Consider the following 23,994-nt stretch of genomic DNA (forward strand, 5'->3'; position numbering starts at 1 on the left):
TTATGGTAATGTTTACAACAATCTCCTGAAGTTAAACAGTTAAAACACACACCAGAGTGATACATTTAGATAAACTATTGTAAACACATGAAGAAATGAGGGTTAGTTTTCATCTCCACTTTGGGTTGCATGGGCATCATCTGAAACAAAGAAGCCCCTCTCCAGCTCTTCTGGGGGAATAGTGAGGTGTTGGAGGGACGTGCCCTTAGAGCACACAGGTCAAACTCAATGCAGAGTCAAATAGGCCGCCTGGTCAGAGCCACCTTCACTGGCTTCGCATGAGGAGGAGCAGCTGTTCCAGGAAAACCGGTAACGTACCAACTGTAGCTTTCTACGCAGCGCTTCCTCCAGCAGGACAAACAGATCGAGAATCTTTATCGCTGAAGATGATGCTCTTTGAACCCTTGAACCTATTCCTCCTCTGCTCTTCCCTCTTCCTACTCCGGACTCTGGATGTCTTATTGATTGCTGCTACAACCAAATCCATCTTGTAACCTTACCATGCAGCAAAACCACAAACTCGCTTTCATGTCAACAACTCCGGTGATTATTCGCCCAAAAATGCGTCACGATATATAGTGGGTGGTTCCGCCTACAACCTTTGGGATAATTTATGTCAAATGACGCTTTGTTGACAGGTTTGTGTCATGATCGTAAAAAGGGACAATGAAGTCCAACTGTTTGCCAAAATTACTCACACAAGTGATCCAACCTGTGCCTGCATGTACTAGTGTGGCTACGGGCTACAGCATATTGGCTACACATGAGTCACCCTGTGGCAGAGATGTTGGTAAGGGATGGTCTGGTTGCCAAAGTTATTTGGAGCCAAGTTGTTTTGTACTTCGAAGAACTTTCACAATTTCTCTCAGGGATGTGAGTCAACAAGCTGCAAATGTGCAAACATTAGTTAACAAGAGGATTTTATTAGTGTATTTTATACACAAATTATTTTGAATTATTTTGAATATTGATTTTTTTTTGTTTTCGGTTTAAACATGTATTTTTTGCCATATGCACCATTTGCTATTGAATATTAATGTTGGAGAGAATCCGGAAACATGGGTTTATTAACATAAAGAAAGAAAGCTTCAATGCGGAGAGCAATACGCTAAATACAAAAAATGGTTTATTACAGGGGGTTCATTGATTTTCAATGGGTCAAATATTGTTGGCAAAGAAGCAGCAGCCGTCCGAGCCAAGAGAAGTGGCAGGCGTTGTGTTCAGAGCCATAGTGACGGTTGGCAGCGTTTTATATTGGTAAAATACTTCACTCCAAAGTACTTTACTCAGTTCCTTTTATGCTCAGTGAACATTTTTGTGTGGTCTAAACTGTCTCAATTTTCCCTCAGCGTCTTCTGAAGTGTCCTCACATGACTGCCTTTTTCTGTACACTGAGTGTAAAGAAATCATTTATCCGTGAACGATTCTAAAACCCGCGCTAACCTTTGAGGGGTCACGGATCCGCTGCCATATTTCAATAGTGAGTGCTCTGTACCTGCTCTTTTTATTCTACCAAGAGTGAAGGACGGCACTCGTGTCCTCACTCTGCTCGCCTACTGAGTGTGACTTTTGTAAAATGTCAAAAGCAGGACACAAAGAAATTGGGGTGGAAAACAGCAGCGTGTGGAAATAGCTGACTACAGCATGTTAATAAATTACTCATCTTCTGAGATTTATTTCAAGAACTCTCGATAATCTCCTCCGATCTGCTAGTGCTTTAATGGCTGATCTTGTTTTCTTCAAAATGACAAAATAGATAGATGTAGCTTGGAACCTGTGGATTCATGGTTGGTTCTTGTGCAGCGTGTACAGTCATAAGTGACAGGAAACACACAAAAGAGAACCAACAAATTTGTCTAAAGAGACTGGTGAGTCATGAGCAGGAAATATGAACATGCTCTCCAGTGCACCCCTCGGATGTTTCTGACGCTCTTTTGTGCAAGGAAAAATTCTAATTGTGATTTTATTATTGCTTAATATTTCAAAAACTGAGCTGGATTGCATCGCTAATCTATGAAAACAGAGAAATGTTTACTCCGGAGATCTGCTTTTGTAGATCTCTCAGCTAATATTGTCACAAGAGACTGACAGTTCTGCAGTCTGGCAGGAAGATTAACACGGTTAGTGACTCACTTTCACCTTCGTCAAACTAGGCAGGTGCGTGGCTGCTCTGCTAGCAGTTGAACTTTTAAGCGCTTTACAGCGGCGACTACATGAGCAGGGTGTCTTTTTGTAGTGACGGACCCTGCAATGGTTGCCGTGGTGACAGTTCAAACCTGGGTCAAAACTAGAAGTCCATTCCAGGTCACTAGTCAGGACGAATTACCATTGAAACCAGGGGTTTCAAACTCTCAATTGGGGATGTAGTTCCATGGCCCGCCACTAGGCATCCAAGTGTAGCATGGGGGTGGCCCCAACAGGGCAGTCAATCTTTGTCCAATGTGAGCTGGTTAGTAAACACTGTATCGAATATGAGCTTGCTTGTATTTCAATGGACCCATGACTTAAATGTTACTTCTTTAACACATTATTTTAAGTCTACTTAGTGCTAAATCAACTCAAAACACTGCACAGTTGTCTAAATGTAATTTTGTCAATATCATTAGATGATATCAATGCAGGAAAAAACAAAATCAAAACCATGCAAACTGAAGCCTTTCAGCGCTACACTGCATGCTGGGACTTCTCAAGACAAGATTGCTGTCATTGGTGGGGATGACTTGTTATGAGATACACCGAGTAGTTGAAGCCAACTGTGAGGTGAGCACAAGACCCCGGACTCCCCCCTGTTCTACTGCCCAGCCTCAGCAAGTTGTTGCAGTACATTATGGGACTGTAGTGGTCACTACTGATAGTAAAAGTATAAGTAGTTGAGGTAGAAGAAGTAGTAGCGATAATAGTATTGAATGAAATAGTTGTTATTTTAGCAGAAGCAGTAGTGATATTAATAGTTTTAATAGTCAATAGTTATTGTAGTAGTTGTATTGGCCATAGCAGCTTTAGTGGTGAGATGTGCATAGCAATAGTAAAAGTGGTGGTAACAGGAAAAGTATTCATTGTGGTCTTTGTTGTTCAGTATGTTAGTAGTTGTAATAGCTATAGTAGTAGTAATTGTTGCAATGGTTGCAGTAGCATTGTCAGTCAAAGTAACAAAAGTTTTAATAGATGTAATAGAGTTTTTTTGCAGTAGTAGGAACATCACAACTGACAGTAGATGTCATAGCAGTTGTAGAGGTAGTTGGCGTAGTAGTCGAGGTGGTCGTTTTGGGATTTATTTTTATAGCACTGTCTGTACTGGTAAAGTACAATAGTTATATTAATGAAAATCGCATTGGTAGTTGTAATTGGTGTTGAGGTTGCAGTACTCATATCCGTAGTAAAGACTATTGTGGCACAAGCCAAAGGTATTGTAATGCTATTTAGAGGAGTAGCAGAGAGAGGAATATTAGCAGTTGTTGTCACAGCAGTAGTAATAACAATGTAATAGCCACCGAGGGAGTAGTTGTCACAGTGCTTGTACAAGATGTCTGTAGGTACAAAGTGTTTTCCTTTAGTGTGTGTAAAGTAATGGCGATCAATCTGCCCCCGTTCCAGGAGCCGGCTTCACTCCTGCAGTGGTGATGACCAGTGCCCGTCCTTGGCCTACATTTAGGTCCGAGGCACATCAAAGGGTGTAAAAGGATGGAGGCAGCGTGTTCATGGGTGAGTCCTCTTCTTAATTCAGGAGTTATTAACAAGGTCTGTGAATATGCATCAATAAAAACCCTATTAGGTTGCTAGCTCGTCCACCGAGGGTTTTCTGTTCGCTTCCACTCGCCAGATTTATTTTTAACAATGTGTGCATGTGTGGGAGTTGTACAGGCGATACAAGGCTGGTGTGTTACATTATATCACAGGGATATTTACTGCAGCGTGTTACGTCCTGCTGGCATTCGTCATTTAACATGAGAAGTTTGGCAGCAGATTCTACTGTATGATTCTATGATCTAACATACAGGTCAGCCGTCTTCTCCTGTGCAGAGACATGTGGTGCAGGTTTGGCAGACGCAGCTAAAACATTATCTTTCTGGTACGTGCTGATGTTTCTGGCTGGTAGAGTCTCTGAGTTACACATGAATTTCTTATGTTTGACATGAACATGGTTTTCTCATAGTTCACTGCTGAAATATTTAGACCTAAGAGGGTGTGGAATATGTGTCCGCAGCACACAGTGAGGCTAGAGTTGCCGTATTTTCTGTCGATGACTTCGGTGCTTGTGCGGTAGGTGTCACAGTTATGCTGTCGAGACTGCTGAGGACCAAGTTTGCATGTGTCACCTCCGCCACTCGTTTTTGCTGCGGTTATTTGAGCCCAACTTGGTTCAGAATTGGCAACTAATCCAAAAAGTATACATTCAAATCGCTAAAATCAATGGACTTTCACATGACTGTCAGGACAAAATGTGTTGCTCTTGTCCATCATTTTATAACATGTTTTAAAGCTTTGAACTGACCTCGCTGTGGTGGTGTTGTGGTTGAGACACAGTAGAATTGGAAAACTAGTACGTTGTTATTGTCATGTACTAACACAGATGTTGAGTCATGGAAGCAGTTTTATTGATTTGATAGTGTCCCATGTTTTTATAAGGTCATGGGATGAGCCCCTCAGGCGAGGTATGCGCTGTCTCAGCACCTTTCTTGTCGATGTGTTTTCCTGATCCCTGGGATCTATAGTGCTTACTAGCTAGCTGTGAGGCGCAAATTGGCAAAGACCTTTCATTATTGTTTTTGGGTAGCAGCTGTATTAGGTGAAGGGTGGAGACATTCTGTCGAGGTCCATCAGATGAAGACCACACATACGTAGTGTGGTACATAGATCACTTGGAATCATCATTTAGTTATTGGTTCATGGTTTCGAACCTCAGAAAGGTAAAAAAAAGAGATGTGGCATTCACAAACGACACTAGACTTTGGAGTGGCGCGAACTTCAGTGCCAGAAAACGCAACTTATTTACATGTAACGTCCATGTTCAGATGCTAAAAAGTTGTTGCAGCAAACTTCCAGTCAACACTGTAGTCAAGTTGCGGTGCACTAACCAATCAGATTTCATGGTGAGGTATGTAGATGCATCAAAAAATCACTGAGCTGATAGCGTCTCAGAAGGATCAGACGGAACTAAAGTACTTTTTTGCTTCTGCCCACACTCCCTCTCAAATCCGCCATGTTGACTGACCCACTTTTTTAACTCCCCTTGAAAGGAGGCAGGAAGTCGCATAGGTGAGTTAATGCTATCACATGAATAACTACTATATCTTGAGTTGTCCAGAAAACAGTCGAGCAGTTCACTGAATTTCCCCCCAATATGTCAATTATCATTACATGTTAAACAAGTGTAGACGTAACTGTAAACGCACAGTAACAGTGCAAGTTCATTATACATAACTCCGTTGTGCCGTTTTTTTTTCCTGTCGTGTCTAAATGATCTGCTTTTTGGGAGATGTGTCAGTACCCCCCCAACAAACTGTTTATTTATAATTTAGCACAGACAAAAGTTGCCTCTTAAAAGATCAGTCTCCGTCAAAAAGTTATCGTCGTTCTATGCATAATGCATGGAGTTGTCAGAAGGCATCACCGGCTAGTGGAGAGTATTAATGTTATATGATGAAGGCATATCGCTTCAACTCCATTTCAATCTCTGCTGGAGGTTTGTTCCAGTTTCACCTTCAGAGCGCTAAGTGGCTCTAACACTACCTGGCGTAATTGAGGGGTCATTACGAAGGTCATTTGTGATTGATCCGGAGATGTGTTCTCCTCCTCTACGCCCCGAGGGAACAAACGTCTTCATCATTTGGAAGTGTTTCGCTGCTACGCCAGTGCGCCAGCATTATGGGTTGGTGGGGTTCATAGTACAGCAGAACAATGGGCCAAACGTTTCCCCTCGCACAGGCCCAGGTGGTACAGCCCGCTGTCTTAAAGGCAGAGAGGGCTGGTTTAAGTCGCCAGCCACGTTGTGGAGTACACGCAAAATCAATTAGCAGATACTGTAGAGATAAGCTCTGTTGTGAATAATTGAGGGGAGAACACAATAGGTAACTCGCCGGACTCAGTCGTGACATATTTAGAGGGTGTACAGTAAAGTGGCACACACCCGGCTGACCCACATCCCCACGATACGCACACTCCCGCACAGGTGAGTAAATCCAACAGAGAATCCCTGCAGTCAGTCAAATGATAACAACAAGCCGGTCTTATTGCCATGGCAACAATTGCACCATCGCTAAGGCAACTGCTGCAGACTGTTACAACAAGCATTTGAATTTGACGATTTTATTCATTTCATTTCCCCCCTTTAAGTTGCTCGGCCCCTGTTTGCTTTTGCCTGTGATGCATATGTAATTCACACTCTCCTCCTCAACACATTTTCTTTCGGTCTAATTCCTTCTGTCTTCGTATACACACGCTCATCCGCACACACGCTCTGCCTCTCCTCCCTCTCTCTCTCTTTCTCTCTCTCTCTCCTCACTGTCCCCTCCCTCGTTTCTTCCTCTCCATCCTCGGCTGTTTAGCTGTCTTATTCTGTTTCTCTTATTCCCTTTTCTTTCCAGAGTGTGAGCCACCCCCTCTTTTTTTTAATCCCTGCCACTTCTGCTTTCCATCTCCATCATCCCGTCCTCCATCTCTTTTCATCTTTCTTTTCGCCGTAGCTCTCTCTCTCGCACTCGGCTGTCTTCAAAAATACATCCTCACCTTCCTTTTCCTCCACTTTCTGTCTCATCAAAAATTCCAAGACCACCCTCTCCTCTCTCTTTCTTCGCTCACTCTCTCCGTTTCCCTGTGGCCCTCCCCCTCCCTTTTCATGTTTCCCCCTCCCTCCATCCTCTCTTTCCCTCGCTGGTTCAGTTAGTCAAAGAAGAGATTCACAGAAGGAGAGAAAAGGGGGGAAAGGCAGGACGAGTGTGAGAGTGCAGGAGTGGGGCAGGCTGGGGAGAGGGGTGTGGGGTCTCAGCCCTCTGTCGTGGGGGGTTGGGGGGGTTGAAATACACCCCAATATTTTGCTCCTAATACCATGGACTGCCTCTGCATTGTGACTACAAAGGTAAGCTGCTCTTCCCTACTCTAGCTTGACGCGAGTGTGTGCGTGTGGGGGGCTCAGTCTAAACTGACATCATTGTCTTTGAAACTCTTTGTTGTTTGTGTATTCAACAGACTGTGCAGGTGAGCTGAGCTACCTTTCTGGGCACTTTTATCCCCTTCTTTCAATGCGCTCACGCTGCGTGTGCGTGCCAGCAGGCTAACAGTGTGGACTGAGTAAAAGTGAACTGGTGTTTGTGTCATGCTGGAAGCGTAGGGCGAGACCACTCAAGAGCACTCCGCATGCTAATCCGCCTCATAATTCAGCTGCTCCAACTTAACCTGAAGAGAAGGCACACATTAGCTCGCCCCACGATGCATCTGCTGCTCACACACAGGATGTAAGGGATGTGTTATATCATACACATGTGCTCGGTGTCAGACCTCAGCCCACCGTTTTGCAGAGGCGGGCTTCGTCATGACGACAAAAAAAAAAAGAGGATGAAAGCAACTTCAGGTGAATGAGACCTGTGACATAATACGGGGAGCTCTCACTGTTGAGGAAAGTTTAAGAAGAGGGACGGTATCATCGGTAGAGGTATATCCTTATTCTGAAAACTTCACTCACCAATATTCATTTTTGTTTTGAGCAGAAACCTCAGCAGAACTTGGACCGTGTATTTCAGAAAAAGGGGAGTGTAACTGAAAAGGCCATAAACTTTCTTTAAGTTTAAACTATTTTTTTCTGTCAGGTTTGTGGTAATAATACAGAGAAGCAGAGGTCTGATGCAGATATAGGCGCCATGTGTGGCTTCATCAGATATGTTTAACAAGTAACATTACATCATTGGTGCTGTTTCCATGGCAACGCAGAGGATTTGCTTGAAAAAACATAAGATGTGCAGCGAAATACGTCCTGAAATGCATGACATTATTCCACCGCCGACTGCCTGGAGTACACCTTTAAACTACAACAATGTGTGGTCTGGTGAAGCACTGAAGCAAGCGGTTTATCCGCGTGGATAATTAGAATCAATGTCATTTACATACAAGAAGCAGCGTAATTAGCGCCGTGTGAAGGTCGACCATGATGTCTGGAAAGTCAACTGTCCAACTGTTTCTGAGCAGAGGAACTTGAGGAAACGTGACGTGAAAACCAGAAGGGGAACTAATTAAACTTCATCGTGCATGTCGCTTTAGAGCACTGCTCATATTTACACACTTGATATGTGACTCTGGATCTTCTCCCGCAGTCGTAAGGTATAGAACTAACTAGCGAGGTTGCCGAGTGTGCATAATGTGGGCGTCTATATTTAAGCGATAGGTCAGGACAGGCTGCAGTATACAGTCATTATGCTACACTTAAGGGCTGTTTTTCAGCCTAACGCAAAGCGAAAGGGATGACGACTCCCTCAAGTGTGGCGTAATGACCACAGACTGAACTCAGATATTGTGTTCATGGAAGCATGCTGGAATGAAAACTGAAGGCAGAGTCATTGAATGGATTCACTTGTATTAAAAGATTGAGCGGGATATTTTTCTCATTGCTAGCCGCTAGCTAACAATGAGTGAAACAAATCATCACAGCTAAAAATATAGATCATAAAGGAGTGGATTGGTATAGTAGATTTGTAGCCCAGACAGATTTTATTTCCGGTTTTTCACCGGCCAGACGTCACTATTCTGCCATTGCCCTCAGTTCTGCCTCCAGTGTGCGCTTATGGAGCAGACTCATTGAATCTACAGTCTCTTCTCAGAGGGCAACAGCAGTGACCTGCTGCTTGGTCAAAAAGAAAGCTTTTTTTTTTACTGTGATTATGCATCATAGCACAGCTATATGAGGCACATGCTGAAATAGGCTGCTATTTCAGTGCAGGGCAGGTAAACAATCAGCAAAAGCAAGACATCGTTGAAATGTCAGTCCATCTGGAACGTCATGCTTCTCTTCTGCATCAGATATGACTCACTGGGTTAAAACAGTGGCACTGAAAAGTCGGCAGCAGTGGACGCTTCAGCACACTTGTTCCGCCATCAAAGTGAGAAAAGACTTACAGTAAAGCTGGCCACGAAAACATGGATGCTGCCAAGAGATTGTGAGACAGATGGTCAGTTTATAGAAGGGAGAACTTTGCGAGTTTTCAAAGGATACAATAATTGCAGCGGAGCGCTGTTAATAAACCGGAATGACGATTGATTTAATTATAGCTGGAGGGAGATAGTTTGAAAGGGAATCAAATGCAGAGCGGCGCATCATTCAAGGTAAATGTGCTCCTGCCGTCTGAATGTCAAATAAAAATGGTGACAGTTATGTGTAACAGTAGCTCAGTCAAACCTGCAGCTGCTCTGCTTAAGCTTCTGCAAAGCAGTTTAACAATGTTCGGGGCAAATGTCGGAACAATAGGGGGAGTGTTTCGCACTGTGGATTCCGGTTATTAAGAGACTGTGTGCTGCTGTGGTGGAAACAGGGCGTCACAGACCTCCCCGTACTGTACCCCAAAACCTCCTCAAACTGTTGGAGTACTGCGACGTCCCAGGACAACACTGTGACATAATCTCTCCAGTGTGTCCTGGGTCTGCCCCAGGACCTCCTTCCCCCAAAAACACCTCAACGTGGAGGCGTCTGGGAGGCATCATGACTAATACAAGCCTGCACCACCACAGCGAATCAAAAATTAATCCATACAGCCACGCAAATGTTGCAAGCAACTCTCGCATCTATTTTTACTTTACATTCAGGGGCTTTCAAGGCGACAAAAGCTTAGCTTGGTGTTAAAATGCTAAGCTATTTCTCAAAAGCACTGAGATACATTGATATGGACTCACTGTTTTTACGCTAATGCTCTCAGGCTGCAACTAATGCCTATATCAAAAAGTAGTAAACACACTACGACACTACACGCTGCAGGTGTTCTACTCGAGTAGCGTGATTTGGACTCAGAGCTTACAAATCTTTTTGGATAAACCAACTTTTGCGTTCATATCTGCAGCAAAATTTTTCATATTGAACCTGGTTTCAGCTTTAAAATGTGACAGGTGTTGTACGGCAAACATGTACTTGAAATATAGCCACCAAACTCATCCAGATTCATAAGGGACTCTGGCTATATGAGCCCATAGATGACTTGATACACATAGGCCAGTTCAAATGATTGATACAGGCAGCTTTTATACATGACACTTTTTAGTTCTACTTCACACATTTGGTTTGATTATTATGTATGAGAGATTTATTACGAGAGCAAAGGCACTTAAATCTGAAAGAAAAACATTCGACAGCAGCATGTGTGGCACTTTAGAATGAAACCTTTTGTGGGAATAATAGCCAACCAAGCAACACAATTCAAGTACGTGAGTGAGGCACGACTGAGTTGTCGGTAAGACTTGAATAGTGTTCCCGGTGAGACTCACTGTTTGGCAATTTAAGAGGGAAATCTACTTCAGTCTGAAGGCTGGAAATATCTTGTGTGACTGTGTTGCAATAGAAATAAAACATTAGACACAAAAAAATAATTCATTCTATGGCTGGCGGGTTTGAGGGAATATGGTGGAACTGAAATCCAGATTTGACTTTGAGTTTAAGAGCTGTTACGATAACAGTGGCAATCTTTAGAAAAACGCTTCAAGTGCTTGAAGTGTATTTTTGTCTCCGAAATGGTTTCCTGAAACTCCATCTTTCGCTGCAGAGCTGTCAGACTCACCAACAAATGGACTGTTTCGCTCCTGAGCGCTGAACTGGTCTCTCACCCGACTTATGTAATTCTCTCGTCCTTCCTTCCTACACTGTAAAATAAATAATAAATAGCAAAGTATGAAATCAATGCATCATGCTGTAGCTTCATTACATAACATCTAGAAGTGGAATATTAGGGCACTTGAGAAGGAGACGTCACCGGATTTATATTTGGTTCCGATCCTGACAATATCGTTTTTTCTTTTTTTTTTTTCTTTTGAAGCTTTGAGTCAGAGGAGAGCCATTTGATGTCTGGCGAGAAGAGAGATGCTGGGCGGTGAAAGGCAACTCATTTTAACGTGCAGAAAAGAAATCTTTTCAAGTCATGTATGTGCTGAATGTGTGATTACATATTCTCCGCCGCGCTGGCCTCGGTCGATTATCACTCCTGGCCTTGCTGTCACCCTCGTTCCACTTCTCTGCCCGCACATTGCCATTTCAGTGTTTCCTTCACCTCCGTAATCCTTCACTCAGTCCACCTTCCTTTATCTCTTCTTCCCTTGCTTTGCCCCTTCTGCTTACTCTCCACTTTCTCCCTCTCTCCTCCCTTGCTTACCCCCTACCCTTCTCTTCAGCACTTTCCAGACTCCCCTAGTTAGTGGCCTTACATATAAATTATACATTTGCTAAGATACAGTCAAAGTCAGCAGCTCCATGAGCACACGCTGCTTTAAGCTTCTTTCTCACAGCCGCTGCTGTATTTCCCAAGAGATTCCAAAATGGAGCTGCGTTACTCAGTTCTGCTCGGTTTTCTCTCCATGTTCAACAGACTGACGCACGGAGAAGGACTGCTGAGTTCCTGGTGGATTGTTAGCATAGCCAAAGGTGCGGGTTTGATGCCAGCTGCACTGACCAAATGAATGTGGTTGGTGGCCAAATTCAATTTGGTACGTTCAACTTTCATACTCGAATTTTAAGCCCTGATGCCGATGGTGTCAGTCCATTGAATGGCTGCTTCCATATTACATATCGCCCATTCATACGGGCCAGTGGGCTCCTACTGTGCCGTCCAGTTGGTATCGCAGCTTGGGATCACCCTGTTCTCTCGCACAGCAGTGTCAGTCATTGCTCTGTCCAAAACTTTATTTGAACAGCGAAACCATTTAGTAGCTCACATTTTTCACTAACTTCATTGAAACAGCTTTCCATGAAAAAAAAAAAAAATGCACCGAATGCACTATGGTGTCTCTCACACTACCATCGGTTCCGGTCACCAAACATGGTTTTGAAGCGGCCCGCGTGTTGAGACGGGGAAAAAAAATGGTTTGGACCATGAAATGTCTTGCATACCGTCAAGGAGGTACTGGAAATTAAATTAAATTAAACAAACTCAAGACAACAGTCACGTCTGCAAAACATATCTGCGTATGTATTGGTCATCTATGTCTCCACATCAGCAAAAGTCATCGCGGGCTTGATGCCCAATAGTCTAAGTCAGAGGTGGGCAGTTAAATTTCCTAAAGGGCCACATTATAAACTGTGACTGTTGCGAGGGCCATCATGCCAAAAGAAAGGTAGCGAAGACTACGAAACGTGACGAAAAGTCTGACCTCATGAGGGCCGCACAGACACAGGCAAGGGGCCGCATATGGCCCCTAGGCCACCCAAGTAAAGTACCAAACATCAAGGTCGTGCTTTTTACTTCCGCCTGGTTAACACTTTTTAGCACCGCCCCCTTTAGTTCCACTTAAACTAGAATGAAAGCGGGGTGGTTCGACAGAAATCACCGAGGTTCTAAGGATCCAGAACAGCACTGGCTCCAGAACTGGAGCCTTGATTCATGATTCAACTAAGGTCCTTCCTTGATCATGTGATGTTGGCGTGCACAGTGTTTGAGTAGTGGTACTTTAGGAGCGTACTAGTTTATAGAGTGGGGTGAGCACAGCCTGCTGTACCAACAAGGAAGCACAGTAGGAGCTAACTGGCCCAAAAGAATGTGTGACAAGGAAAGGAGGAAAAGGCCTTTCAATGCAGTGATAACATCCGCATCAGGTTGCCATGAACTGCCATCAAATCATTCCCATTTCCAGCCCATCTAAAGACAAAACAAGCCTGTTCATTACACTCGAGGAACCTTTTACACACAGCTATTTCTGCTCAGACCTCATCAAATGCAACTTTGATGCTGTTTATGTAGAGCTGTGGCTGAAAAAAAAACACGTGTCAAACTATTTTTTTAGAGTTTGTGATTTCAAATGTGTCCATTTTGCTTTTTTTGTGTTATATATAGTTAGAAATATTGGGTTATATTGTGTGTTTAGTGTGCCAGTAAAGGCAGAATGAGAGAGAGGCAGGAGGAAGACTGAAGAGGGGGGTAGAAGAAGTGGGATTATATAGAGTAAAAAAGGGAGGCGAAGAAGAGAGTGTAGGCAGGGTGGAGTGGACGAGACAATAGTCAGGGGAGACAGAAGTGTGAAAGGGGCAGTAGTGAGACCTGCCTTGATGTATGGAGACTTCCTGAAAAACAGGAAGTAGAGCTGGAAGTGGCTGGTTTGAAGATGCTAAAGATGTCATTGGACGTTGGGATGGTTTGGACATGTTGAGAGGAGAGACGTGGGACCAATTCAAAATTGATTTACTCATGACTTATCTATTTAGTTTCCCTTGTTGGCCTATATGTTGATGCCTTATCAAACCTAAAGGGCCACTGTGGATGCTGGTTTTCATTCCAGACTGTCAACTCATTACAGCCTTCAGACACCTGACAGGTGGAACTGTGACTTGATCGGATGGGACAAAAACCTGCACCCACACAGTCAGTTGGCGACCCCTTTGACTTCTCCATCAACATCCGGTGTTTTAACACCAGCATGTGTCGTATTTCAATTTTTGTAACAGATTATTCTCAGTTCACATCTTGTTCCTCCTATGGGAGGTCGCTCGCAACATTTCTTCACAGCATTTAATGGACGACAAGCCGAGGTTCGCAGCAAGTTATTTTCAGTCAGGAAAGATAGAAATGCCAATCCATGAATACAGAAGTGTCATAAAATAAGTAGGAAAATCTAAGACAAAGGATCAAAGGTATCTTGACGGTTTGTCCATTTTAAACCTCAAAAATCTTGTTGTTGTAGATGCAATGCATTCAGCAGCATTTAGCTTAAAAGTCTTCATGAAACCCCTGTATGGATTTAGCCATAGTTTCTACATCACACTTGGTATTTGGCTCCTCTTCAACCGAAATTAACTAAACAAGCAAGTTACAGTGGAGACGTATTTGGTGTCATTGAATCTCAACCCAGTCGCTTCTGTTAGTATTTCACTAAGTTTGAGTGAACATGTTTTATTTTATTTGATCTCCATGAATTTTCTGAATCACTGGTGTCGATCTGACTGATGTTTACACCTTCAAATTCCTACTGATTTTCTCACGTGGCATTCCACCACCGCCAGACAGATGTGCAGCAAAAAACTGACCAGGTTAAACAGGAAATATAAATTCCATTTATTACCGTCGACTGTTGCGAGACATCATGAAACATTTGGTGGAGCTATTCTAGCCGTGAGGAAAATACAGTCCCAACTTGCCTCTCAAGTTATGCTGTTCATTCCTTGAGTAGATGGTAACCACGGCAACCGAAGTGAAACTTTTGTGCACATTTGAATCTGAACTTTTAAAACTGACAGTTGGGTTATATTTTGGGCGAACGCCCTCTGCGAGCGTTCCGCACCGTTACCTCAGCGAGGAGGCTTCTTGCTTAGTTTCTATGCAACATACAGCGCATGTTTGGATGAGTGATCAAATGGACTCATGATCGGTGCTCAAGGGCGCGAGCATCTTTCCCTCCACAAGGCCTGTTTTTGTCCAGCCACAGAGACATTGATCCTGCCAAGTGGCTCCCAGGGCACATGAGAGAAGCCTGCCCTGGCACAAGTCTGGATGTGAGACTGCACAGTTCAGTGGTTTGCTTGGCATAAAAAAAAAATGGCATGAATATGATCACATCCCTATTTCCCTCTTCCCTAAAGTGCTGTCATCATATCGCTCATCTCCAGATTTAAGGATTCTACAACAGCTGACTGTGGTTAGATGTGATTCGGTTTCATCTTTAAGTTCATGCTGCACCAGTCACCCACACACTCGGCTGCTTTCACGAAAGAAAGCCACACACCTACGTGATAAAACAGAACTCACACAAACGGCAGAGCATCCTGCCTCAGTACAAAGAGGCTGCTGCTCTGTGGGTTGAAACGGCATTCTTGTTCCAGATCGCAAATTGGTGTCTGACTTAGTGTTTGTTCAAAACGGAGGAAAATGTTTTCATGCCTTTTTTTTTTGTTGAGAATAAATATTGAAGCCAAATAGCAGCTGCCGATGTTTTTACGAGCTTTGCCTGAAATAGAGAATTATTGAGGCCACTTCTTTTCTAAATATAGCCACGAAATTGCATTATGAAAACGATCATGATCATCAACTTGATGCTGTCTATGAAAAAGATTGACTGGATTTTCAAAGGAGAAAATGGTTCAGTGGCAAAATGGATTAAGCACTGAGGAGGAGGTGTCGCTCAGACTGCAGGAGATATCAATATTTATGAGTGGTTGTCTGTCTGTACATGACTTATGAAGAGTGTCAAGTCCCTTCCTTTTGCTTGATGTAGCTGTGGTCAGTCTTGTATTGAGTGAGTTCAAAGAAGCTTCTGTAGAGTGAAGAGTTTTTGGGGAGTTTGTGTGACGGAAGGAGGATCATGTGAAGCCTTTGGGAGTCTTTTATAGAGAAGTAGTAAGGGTGCGTGTAGTTAGCAGTTTAAGTATGGAGTTTATGATGCATCCCAAATATAAAATGTACCTGAAATACACCTTACTGCCTTCACCATGCTAGAAAAATGGTGTCAGAAGTGGGATGATCACCGGACACCTTCATGGGTTTAGCCAATGATTTGTGTTTGAGAGAAGATGGTACTGAATTAGGCCTCTTGACAGGACACTCAGAGAGCAGTACAGCACATGAGAGATAGTAAGATCTGACTTACAGCCGGGATCGGTTCCGACCAACCGGTCAGAAGTCGGAAGTCTGCTGGCATCTGCTGGCCGCGGTCGTAAGTACAGGTGGGCGTAGGTTGAGCGGGTCGTAAGTCGGATGTTACTCGGACTGACCCATTCGCCGTCATTGAAAGATGTGCACCAGCATTTTGGCATCGGAAGTGGATCCATCTACAGAAGCGTATTTTGCTGTGTCGACTGATCGACGTTGGACAGGTCTGGGATTCCAGTTCTTGTGGATTATATTTGCAGTCATTTATAGGTAGCCCTCTCATGTGGCTTCACAAACATCTGTACTCCACCATACTACTATATGCTTAAATACAGAGACTTGACTGAATATGATATGCAGTATGGTGTTCTCAGAGATGCTCAGAGGAACCAGAAAACAGTGCTGTTAAGGCTACATATTCAGGCCTGATCTTGGGGCGATGAGTGTCTGACTTAAGGGCCTGTCTATGTGCCACAGAGAGGGTGTGAGGGGTTGATCTTGATGTTCTCCGTTTTGTTCCTGGTCCTCCCCCCCACCACCTCCTCCACGCCGCCCTGTTTCCTTCCGGTGCCAGCCTTCTTCACCCGTGTGTTCAGCCTGCTGGTCTCAGCTGTAGAGGCTGCTGCTCCGGTTAGAGCACTTGAGAAGAAGAGTCTGGACTGTGTCAGTGTTTCTCAACATCACCTCAGATTCCCCCATCCGCACCAACTGTGGGCTGTCAGTCGGGCCGCGGTGTTGTTGTCCACCTCCATGGCTGTCAGCTTCTCAGCCAGCAGTGATGGACACGTAGTGTTCAAGCGAACAGCGCCTCCGACCAGTGTAGCACTTAGAGGGTCCTGACTTAGCATGCAAACTGCCACGTGTCCCTGCGGAACCAGACTCTCAAGCTCCTTCTCGGCATGAGGTTTGATTACGGGTCTCAACTGCAATTACTTTCAAAGAAAAGCCGCTACTTTGTGCTTCAACTGGAATGACCTTGATTTCTTAGATTACTGCTCACTTGCGCTTCTCTTTCAGCGCCTTCCGTTCTATTGAAGTTTGCCATAAATTTAGATTCTCGTTTCGCTTCCTGACTTTGTGGGTGCTAACCTTTTTTTAATCTTCATCAAGCCGTCGTGCAGATTTGTTTTTAATTTGCAATATTTATTAGCTCCAGGCCGCCGGGGGTCGGCCGACTTACCGAGTTCACAAGAGCTGCGAACGTCTATCAATCACTCGCATGTTAATAAAAGCTAAAAATAAAAGCTTATGCAAGTGAGATTAAGAAAGCGGTGTCTGTTATAGGCATCAAATCTATAAATATCAAGCAAAAGCAGAGGCAGTTTTTCTGTCACCAGCGCACATTTCCTGAGAGATTCTGGGAATGACTCCCCATAATGATCCTGGGGATTGCGCTCCATCAAATGTCCCCACTTTAAGTTGCTTGATGTATATTTGAGCTATTTCCAGTCAAACCGCCCCTCTCTTTGTCAATATTGTCGGCAGTGAAAGCTATCCTCTTGTCACTCTATCATTTCACAATAAGCAACACACTCCAGGAGCGTTGCCACCAAGGAGGCTGCTGAGCGCTCATCTTTGTCACACAATACAATCTGTTCACCCGTCTCCTGCCTCACATCTATCCCTCCCTCATCCGACGGCCGGTGGAGTAGCACACAGCCACTTAATTTCAGTGTTTTGGCTATCAGCATCACTGTCTGTCCTGAAACTGTCCATATGACAGGTGACAGATCCGATCTATCACGGCCTGCTGAGTTGCTCGTCGCACAATGAGCACGGAGGCGAGCGAGCGAGCGTGACACTATTCTGTCAAACTTTTGTTGAAAAACCTCAAGGTTTGTAATGGCAACAGCATTAACAGAGGTCAGGATTATTTTTAGAGGAGCTTCTCGCCTCACGCTTGTCATTTAATCTGCGTGTGTCATGGGAAGTGTGTGTGGGGGAGAGTGTGGACATGTGTTAAGCAGCGATGACGACAGCAGCAATGACATCACTGAAGTGAATAACGCTCGCATTAGCCTTGTAAATTGGATCATATTCTCTCAGCTGCCGTGAGGAGGATGGGCTTTGTCAATGTAGCACACAATGACATCTTCTGGCGGCTTTTAAAACTGCAACAAAGGGAACCCTGTCAATCTGCATTAGGGCCGTCCAACCCTCTGCTGGAGTCACCTCGCGGAGAACCTCATACAGACCTTTAAATGTGATTTTAAGAGCCTCCTGGGTTATTAAAATCATATTTAAATGACATGCTTCGACTGAGATCCGCCTCTCTTCCGGTACTGGTTGACCTCATGCTGACCCTGGTGCTCACATCCAAACATATAGTATATATGATTTGTTTGTCTGTTGCTTTGTATCATCATGTTCCTCTTATAGGTGATGTCAGTTGCCTAGCAACCACACAATCAGGGCCTGATTGTTGCCATGACAACATGGCAGGGGTATCATCATGGAGAGAATAGAGATGAAAGGAGGATGGGAGAGGAAGAGCGAGAGAGAGAGCTGCCATTGAAGCACGTTGATAAAGTGAAGCCCACTGCGTGCAGGTAGGAGGATGACCTCTGTGTAGGCGGCGGCAGCGGCAGCTCTGACGGCTCTGGCAGGCACCGGAAACAGAATCCATGTTTGGTCTCGGTGCCGCTGCATCCGTGGGTTAGCGGGCGGTTGACACCGTTCTCGCGACGTACGCTTCATACCAGATGGAAATGTCACGATGTGCTCTAGTTGTCTTTAGTCACAGACGGCGGAGCCGCAGCTCGCTGTGGTCCAGAGGCTTTTGAGTCAAACCTCTGCAGGTGTCATAACCCATCCATCACCCGGCTGCCAGTCCAGTGAAAAAGAATCCAGTGGGGTCACGGTGCATTTACTCTGTTTATCCACCCTCTCAGCTCTGCTTACTGTTTAAAACAAGCAAGAGGGTCGCAGGATTTGATTTCAGCGAATTTATGGACAAAAAGGACGGTGTGTAGTGACGGCGGAGTCTTTCATGATGAAACAGGAAATGTCTTTTTTTTTTTTTTTTTTTTTTTGTTGACCATGAGAGGCGAGTCCCCCACGTCTCCCTGTATGTATATTTCATGGCATACCTGCCTGTTAACTACTGCTGTCATATTTATTTAATATGTTAACTCTTGGACTCGACACTTGAGTGGTTTAATATTTCATCGATTTTTTTTTCTGTCCTTCCCTGGATCTGTCTGTCTGTGCTACTTGCTGCTACAGTACGTTTCCATAGGTTCCAAGTCTGAATGTCTTACCCTGCCACAGTAAAGTAAGCTGCGACATTTTCAACTGTCAGTGTTGGCGCTCATTTAATTTAAATTATTTAATTTATCTATTTAAATTGGGCATTTTTATAAAGTCGTGAACAGATACTCTGTAATGTAAAACCGAGTGACATCCAGTGGTGGGCCGGCAGATTGCAAACTGTGTCCCAAAGCTGCAGCGACTTCCTGCTCTGCAAATAAGAGCTGGCTCATGTGAATCTGGTCAGTTTATCACTTCTCAGGAATGACTGAGACCTTCCAAATCCAACTGACGTCTCACTCCTTTGAACACGACGTGACAACGAGGGGCAAATTCCCATGAATCTCCTGAATGAGATCGGAATTCATTTCTTAGTTATGTAACACGGTGAGTGTCGCAGCGCTGGGAAGTAATTGAGCCAGTGCCCACACAAGTTATTTAACATTCATCGCTCTTTATATTCTTAAATGCATAGCACCTTTTTGCGGGAGACCAATTAACACAGCGGCAGTGACATTGGAACTGTGAATAAAAGAAAAAAACGTATAAATATATAGCTGAACCTTCAATGTGGCTGACTCAGTATTGCAGCTGGAGGGAACTTCTGGTTCTGTTAGGTGTGGAGTGACTTTCTTTTAAAGCTTAAACACAAGTGGAGGTGTGTGACTGGTTGTCTGCCTCCATGTGTCCTTTGACTGGTGAGCTTTCCAGTGTGTCCTGCACCTCTCACTTTTGCAGCTCAGAGTGCCTCCTACTCCACTATCCTAACCCTATTTAACACTGTATTTGAAACTGTATAAATCTATTTTAAATGGCCTACATCTCTATCATTTCAACCGGTGCTGGTTCTACACACAAGTGCACTCGCACAGCTTCTCCCATTTGGTCATTGGTTGCCATTCCACAGCCTAAATTCACTTTTTCTACTAGCCATTGCACCTCAAGAGGGTGCATCAGACCTGCTTCCACTGGGCTGGTGACACTTTCTTTCCACAAAAAAATTGGACTCACCATTCCAATAAGACACTGACATTGCTTGTAGTTTTAGTCGGCTTATTTCAATGTGCGATCCACTACAGGCCACTCCCCCAGTTAGATGGTTGCAGTGTAAAGCACTGAGAAAGGCAGTAACATATTGTTGCACAGTGATGCATGTGGCCTTCTGAATACTTGCTGCAGAAACCCAGGCCTACACAACTATGCTGTACTGTGACAGACCTCGATGGATCTCGCGACTAGACCTGGTCTTTCGGTATTTCCTGTCAGGGGTTTATCACCATGTCAGTTTAAATTGGCTTCAGCCTGGTTTATGAGACTTGCCGATGACTTGGTGACCACCTAGTGATGTGTACTCGGTCATCGTGAGATACCCATTCCACAATAGCTTTCCAGTTCAACTGCTTCATAACCAGTGATGGAACCGGTCCAGGACGTGGTCATCCCCACACGTGGACCACCACCCTTTCCGCTGCTGTGACTGTGATCAGTAAGGAGACGCCATATATACCAAGTGACATCAGCTTCCGATCGTACGTAGCCATGAAACACCCATGCGTCAACTCAACATGGACAGCTGACTTCAACACAGGATGCAAAGGACCCTGGCAAACACCATTGTATTACAGCATGAGAGATCGCGGAGTGAGTCATGATCAGTTTTAATTTCACTTTTCAGGGTGTACCGTGCGAAAACTGATGATCCGAAAAAGTTAATGTTGAGGAGGACACAAGACAACCCTGCCACTATAATCGTGGATTTTACGTGCTTGATGAAACAAGTGTGGGTGACAGTGACTCACAGGCAACAATGAAGCACAGATGGAAACAGACAGATATCAAAAACCAGATAATATTTGCTCTCCATCTTCAATCCCTCGCTCATCGAGTGTGACAAACATGAGTCACAGCTGGATCCCACTGCCCATCCCTCCTGCTTCAGACCTTAAACACCAACGTTCACGTCCAGCAACAACAACTCGGGGCTTCCAAGAAAACTCTCTCTCCTCGCCCGCTACATCGTCTCCCCCTTCTTTAGCTAACCCTCCCTCTTTTTTTTTTATTTCCCCCGACCCCAGCCTTCTATGACTCTCTCTCTCTCCCCGTCTCTCTCCTCCTCTACTGCGGGTGTCTGGGAGGCTGTTTTTCCTCTGTCTCTCGCTCATGAAGGGTCGCACTAAGCTCCCTTCTCTCTGCCCATGTGTGGTAGGTAAAATCACCTCTCTGTGTCTTGTGTCGTTCTTTTCCCTCCATCTCTCTGGTGCTGTCTCTCTGCATGTGAGCCCGCTAGTCTCTCCGCTAGCGGAGGTCTCTGTTATATGTCTGTGCCTTTTGCTACGTTTATGATCTTTCAGAGATGAATCAGACGTGTTTCCTTCAGTTCCGCTGTTTTCCCGGACTCAGCCTTGCCTATGATTATTCATATTCTTTTGGAGATTGCGTATGAGCACGGCCTGGCTCATGTGCGTTTGTATGTGCCGGTCAGCATGTTGGAACGTACCCAGGGAGTTCAACTCAAGTAGACTTGTTGATTAGACAAAATCTGGGAGGCGGCCATGTTGTATTTCACCGTCAGCCTTTACTACGTCAGTAACAGATGAAGGACGGTGTGGTTTGTGTCTGTATCTCAACACAGTTAATGTACAGGTGACATGTTTATGTTTGGGTCATGACACGTTTTAAAAGCGGTTCTGACACCATGATACGACACAATGTGTCAGTGTGTGGGGGTTCACATCTCTGTGGTGGGGAAAATACTGCTTCAGATTTGTGTGTTTACTGGACGTATCAGAGGTATTTATGGCAGAAACCGATGACTTACTGGTGCACGGTAAACAGCCAAGTGAGGTCATTGGGGCCTCAGTCATACAAAGAAACGTATTTACAAACCGCAGTGAAAGTGAAAGGCCTGGCCAAACTTATATATTATATCTAGCAGAATAGTGCTCAATATTATTTTTGTGCTTGTATGACAGTAAACGGTGATCTCTTTTATTACTTTGGAAAAAAGAGAAATTATTTTCTGACAATTCTGAGCATATCTCTTTCCAAAAAAAGTTGAGTTTGTCCAGATGTTTTCCTTTATGTCGCTCTATATTTTGCTCAATACTAAATGCTGATGGCAATCCAGCCTGGCTCTTGTGACTAATATGACCTGCAGTAAGCAAAAAAGTCGAACTACTGCGGGCAGATTTTCATCATCCCCCCCCTGCCAGTGTCTTCCTGGAGACCTCCCTCAGGAGGCGCTGTCAGAGGCAACCTGCCCGAGTGGCACCTCTTGATCCACGGGCGGGTTCGGCTTTGAGTCTCTCTCAGACGGCTGCGCTTCTTTCCCTAACTGTACGTTTATGTGCCACTATTTTTATACCCACCCCCAGCAGATTCACCTCTAGATTGACCTACTTTTGGCCCCTTGTGTTGTCTTTCCTGACCCCAAAGCTTGTAACCGTGGATGACTGCAGGAAGATGCATCAGCCAGTAAAGTACGATCTTTAACCTTTTGGCTCAGCTCTTTCTCCCTCACCTGGCAGATTCAAGACTGTAAAAATCACACCCCTTCCTTCCTTCATTCATGAACTAGACACCAACATACTTCAATACCTCAAACTAGAAAAGGGTCACCTTCAAATATGACATTTCACTCTTTACCCACACGGGTCTCAGTCTCAGGCCCATCAAAGTGATTTGACAGGAGGAAAACATGTATCTTAAAACATGTTTTGGCAGAGTTACAACCACATTGTGAAGTGATATTATGACGCCACCATGGTTAGTTGATGACCCATGTCGAACCTATGCTTTCGTCATGCCTCACTGTGAGTAGACCGTCACATTACCGGGCCTCTGAGAGGAAGTGCTTCAGATAATCCTTTAAACGCTACTTACAAGTCACTGCTGGCCCACTTTGCATGGTGATGAATGGATCTACGTCTCCATTAATTGCGTTTTATTGCGTTCGAGTCATATAAATTTATGATGCATGAAGGCAGACAAATGACACGCATTGTATGTAATGATTGATTCTTTGAAGGCTGAGACGTCATGGTTGCATCACTCTCCAATGAATCTCTCTGGAAGAGTCTAAAGCGAAGGGTCGAATCCAATATTTCCCTTGTTGTTCTTAAACAAAGCCAAGCATCTGGCTTGAACTCATGTGGAAACAATTTTGTTGCAAGTATTCTTTCCTCTTGTGTTTGTTTTTTGTAGTTGACACCATGAACTGAGGATAAAACAAAAGAAAACATTTCGCAATCTATAGAGTTTGTCACATTTTCTGCTACATTTCAATAAAAATGTTTAGGGTTCAGTTCTATCTCTGGTAAGATCAGCAACAAATCATTCATTCATAATCCACTCTTTATTCCAGGAAGTTAAACAAATCGCTGTGTCAGAAAAATGCTAGCCAATATTAGAATTTTCATCATGAGACTCACTGTCCTCCGTCACTTGTCTTGCTGGGCACTAACAGTCGTAGATCCTCAGTAAAATGATAAATGAGGATGATGCATTTATGATATTACAGTAATTTAATATAGTAATAAGGAATCAATTCATTGAAAGAGCATGATGTTCTGCAAGTGTGAGATGAAGCGCAGACTCAGGGGCTGTGTTGTGGTCACAAACCATGTGACCAGTGACCCACAGTTTCATTAGAATGCCAGACAGCTATATGGTTTTGGTCTCATAAGATGAATTCGGCAGGTCAACTCTAGAGGGATGAGGAAGTTGGCAGAACTAGGAGGCAGGTGAAAAGGTCAAGAATGCCATCAGCAAAACGTATGCATTTTTGAAGAGAAACTTCAAAATGTACGCATCACAAAAAATAATACAAATATTTCTAGTAAAGATGCAGTGGTGTTCAAAAATTTCCCGGTGTGATTCAAAGCTCAGATGGAGTTGAGCGGAGTGTGTTGGTGCTGTTTTCGTCCATGTGGGAGGAGGGACAGCAGCAGACTGTGACAGAGAGAGAGAGAGCGAGGCGATGGCTGGATAG

The 23,994-nt window shown here is 44.2% G+C and overlaps 1 protein-coding gene across 2 annotated transcripts in view; it reads left to right on the forward strand.

Annotated features, from left to right (window-relative positions):
- The first annotated feature begins 6,477 nt into the window (after positions 1-6,477).
- Positions 6,478-23,994, forward strand: part of LOC128748965 (disks large homolog 4) — a 65,596-nt gene continuing 48,079 nt past the window's right edge. Inside the window, exon 1 of one of the 2 annotated variants that reach the window (XM_053848098.1) lies at positions 6,478-7,075. In XM_053848098.1, the coding sequence (XP_053704073.1) occupies positions 7,046-7,075 (30 nt within the window). In that variant the 5' untranslated portion in view covers positions 6,478-7,045. Of the gene's footprint in view, positions 7,076-21,071; positions 21,207-23,994 lie in introns of those variants that run through there. The other variant, XM_053848097.1, reaches the window with a different exon arrangement.

The sequence above is a fragment of the Synchiropus splendidus genome, chromosome 17, assembly GCF_027744825.2.
Source record: "Synchiropus splendidus isolate RoL2022-P1 chromosome 17, RoL_Sspl_1.0, whole genome shotgun sequence".
Lineage (NCBI taxonomy): Eukaryota > Metazoa > Chordata > Actinopteri > Syngnathiformes > Callionymidae > Synchiropus > Synchiropus splendidus.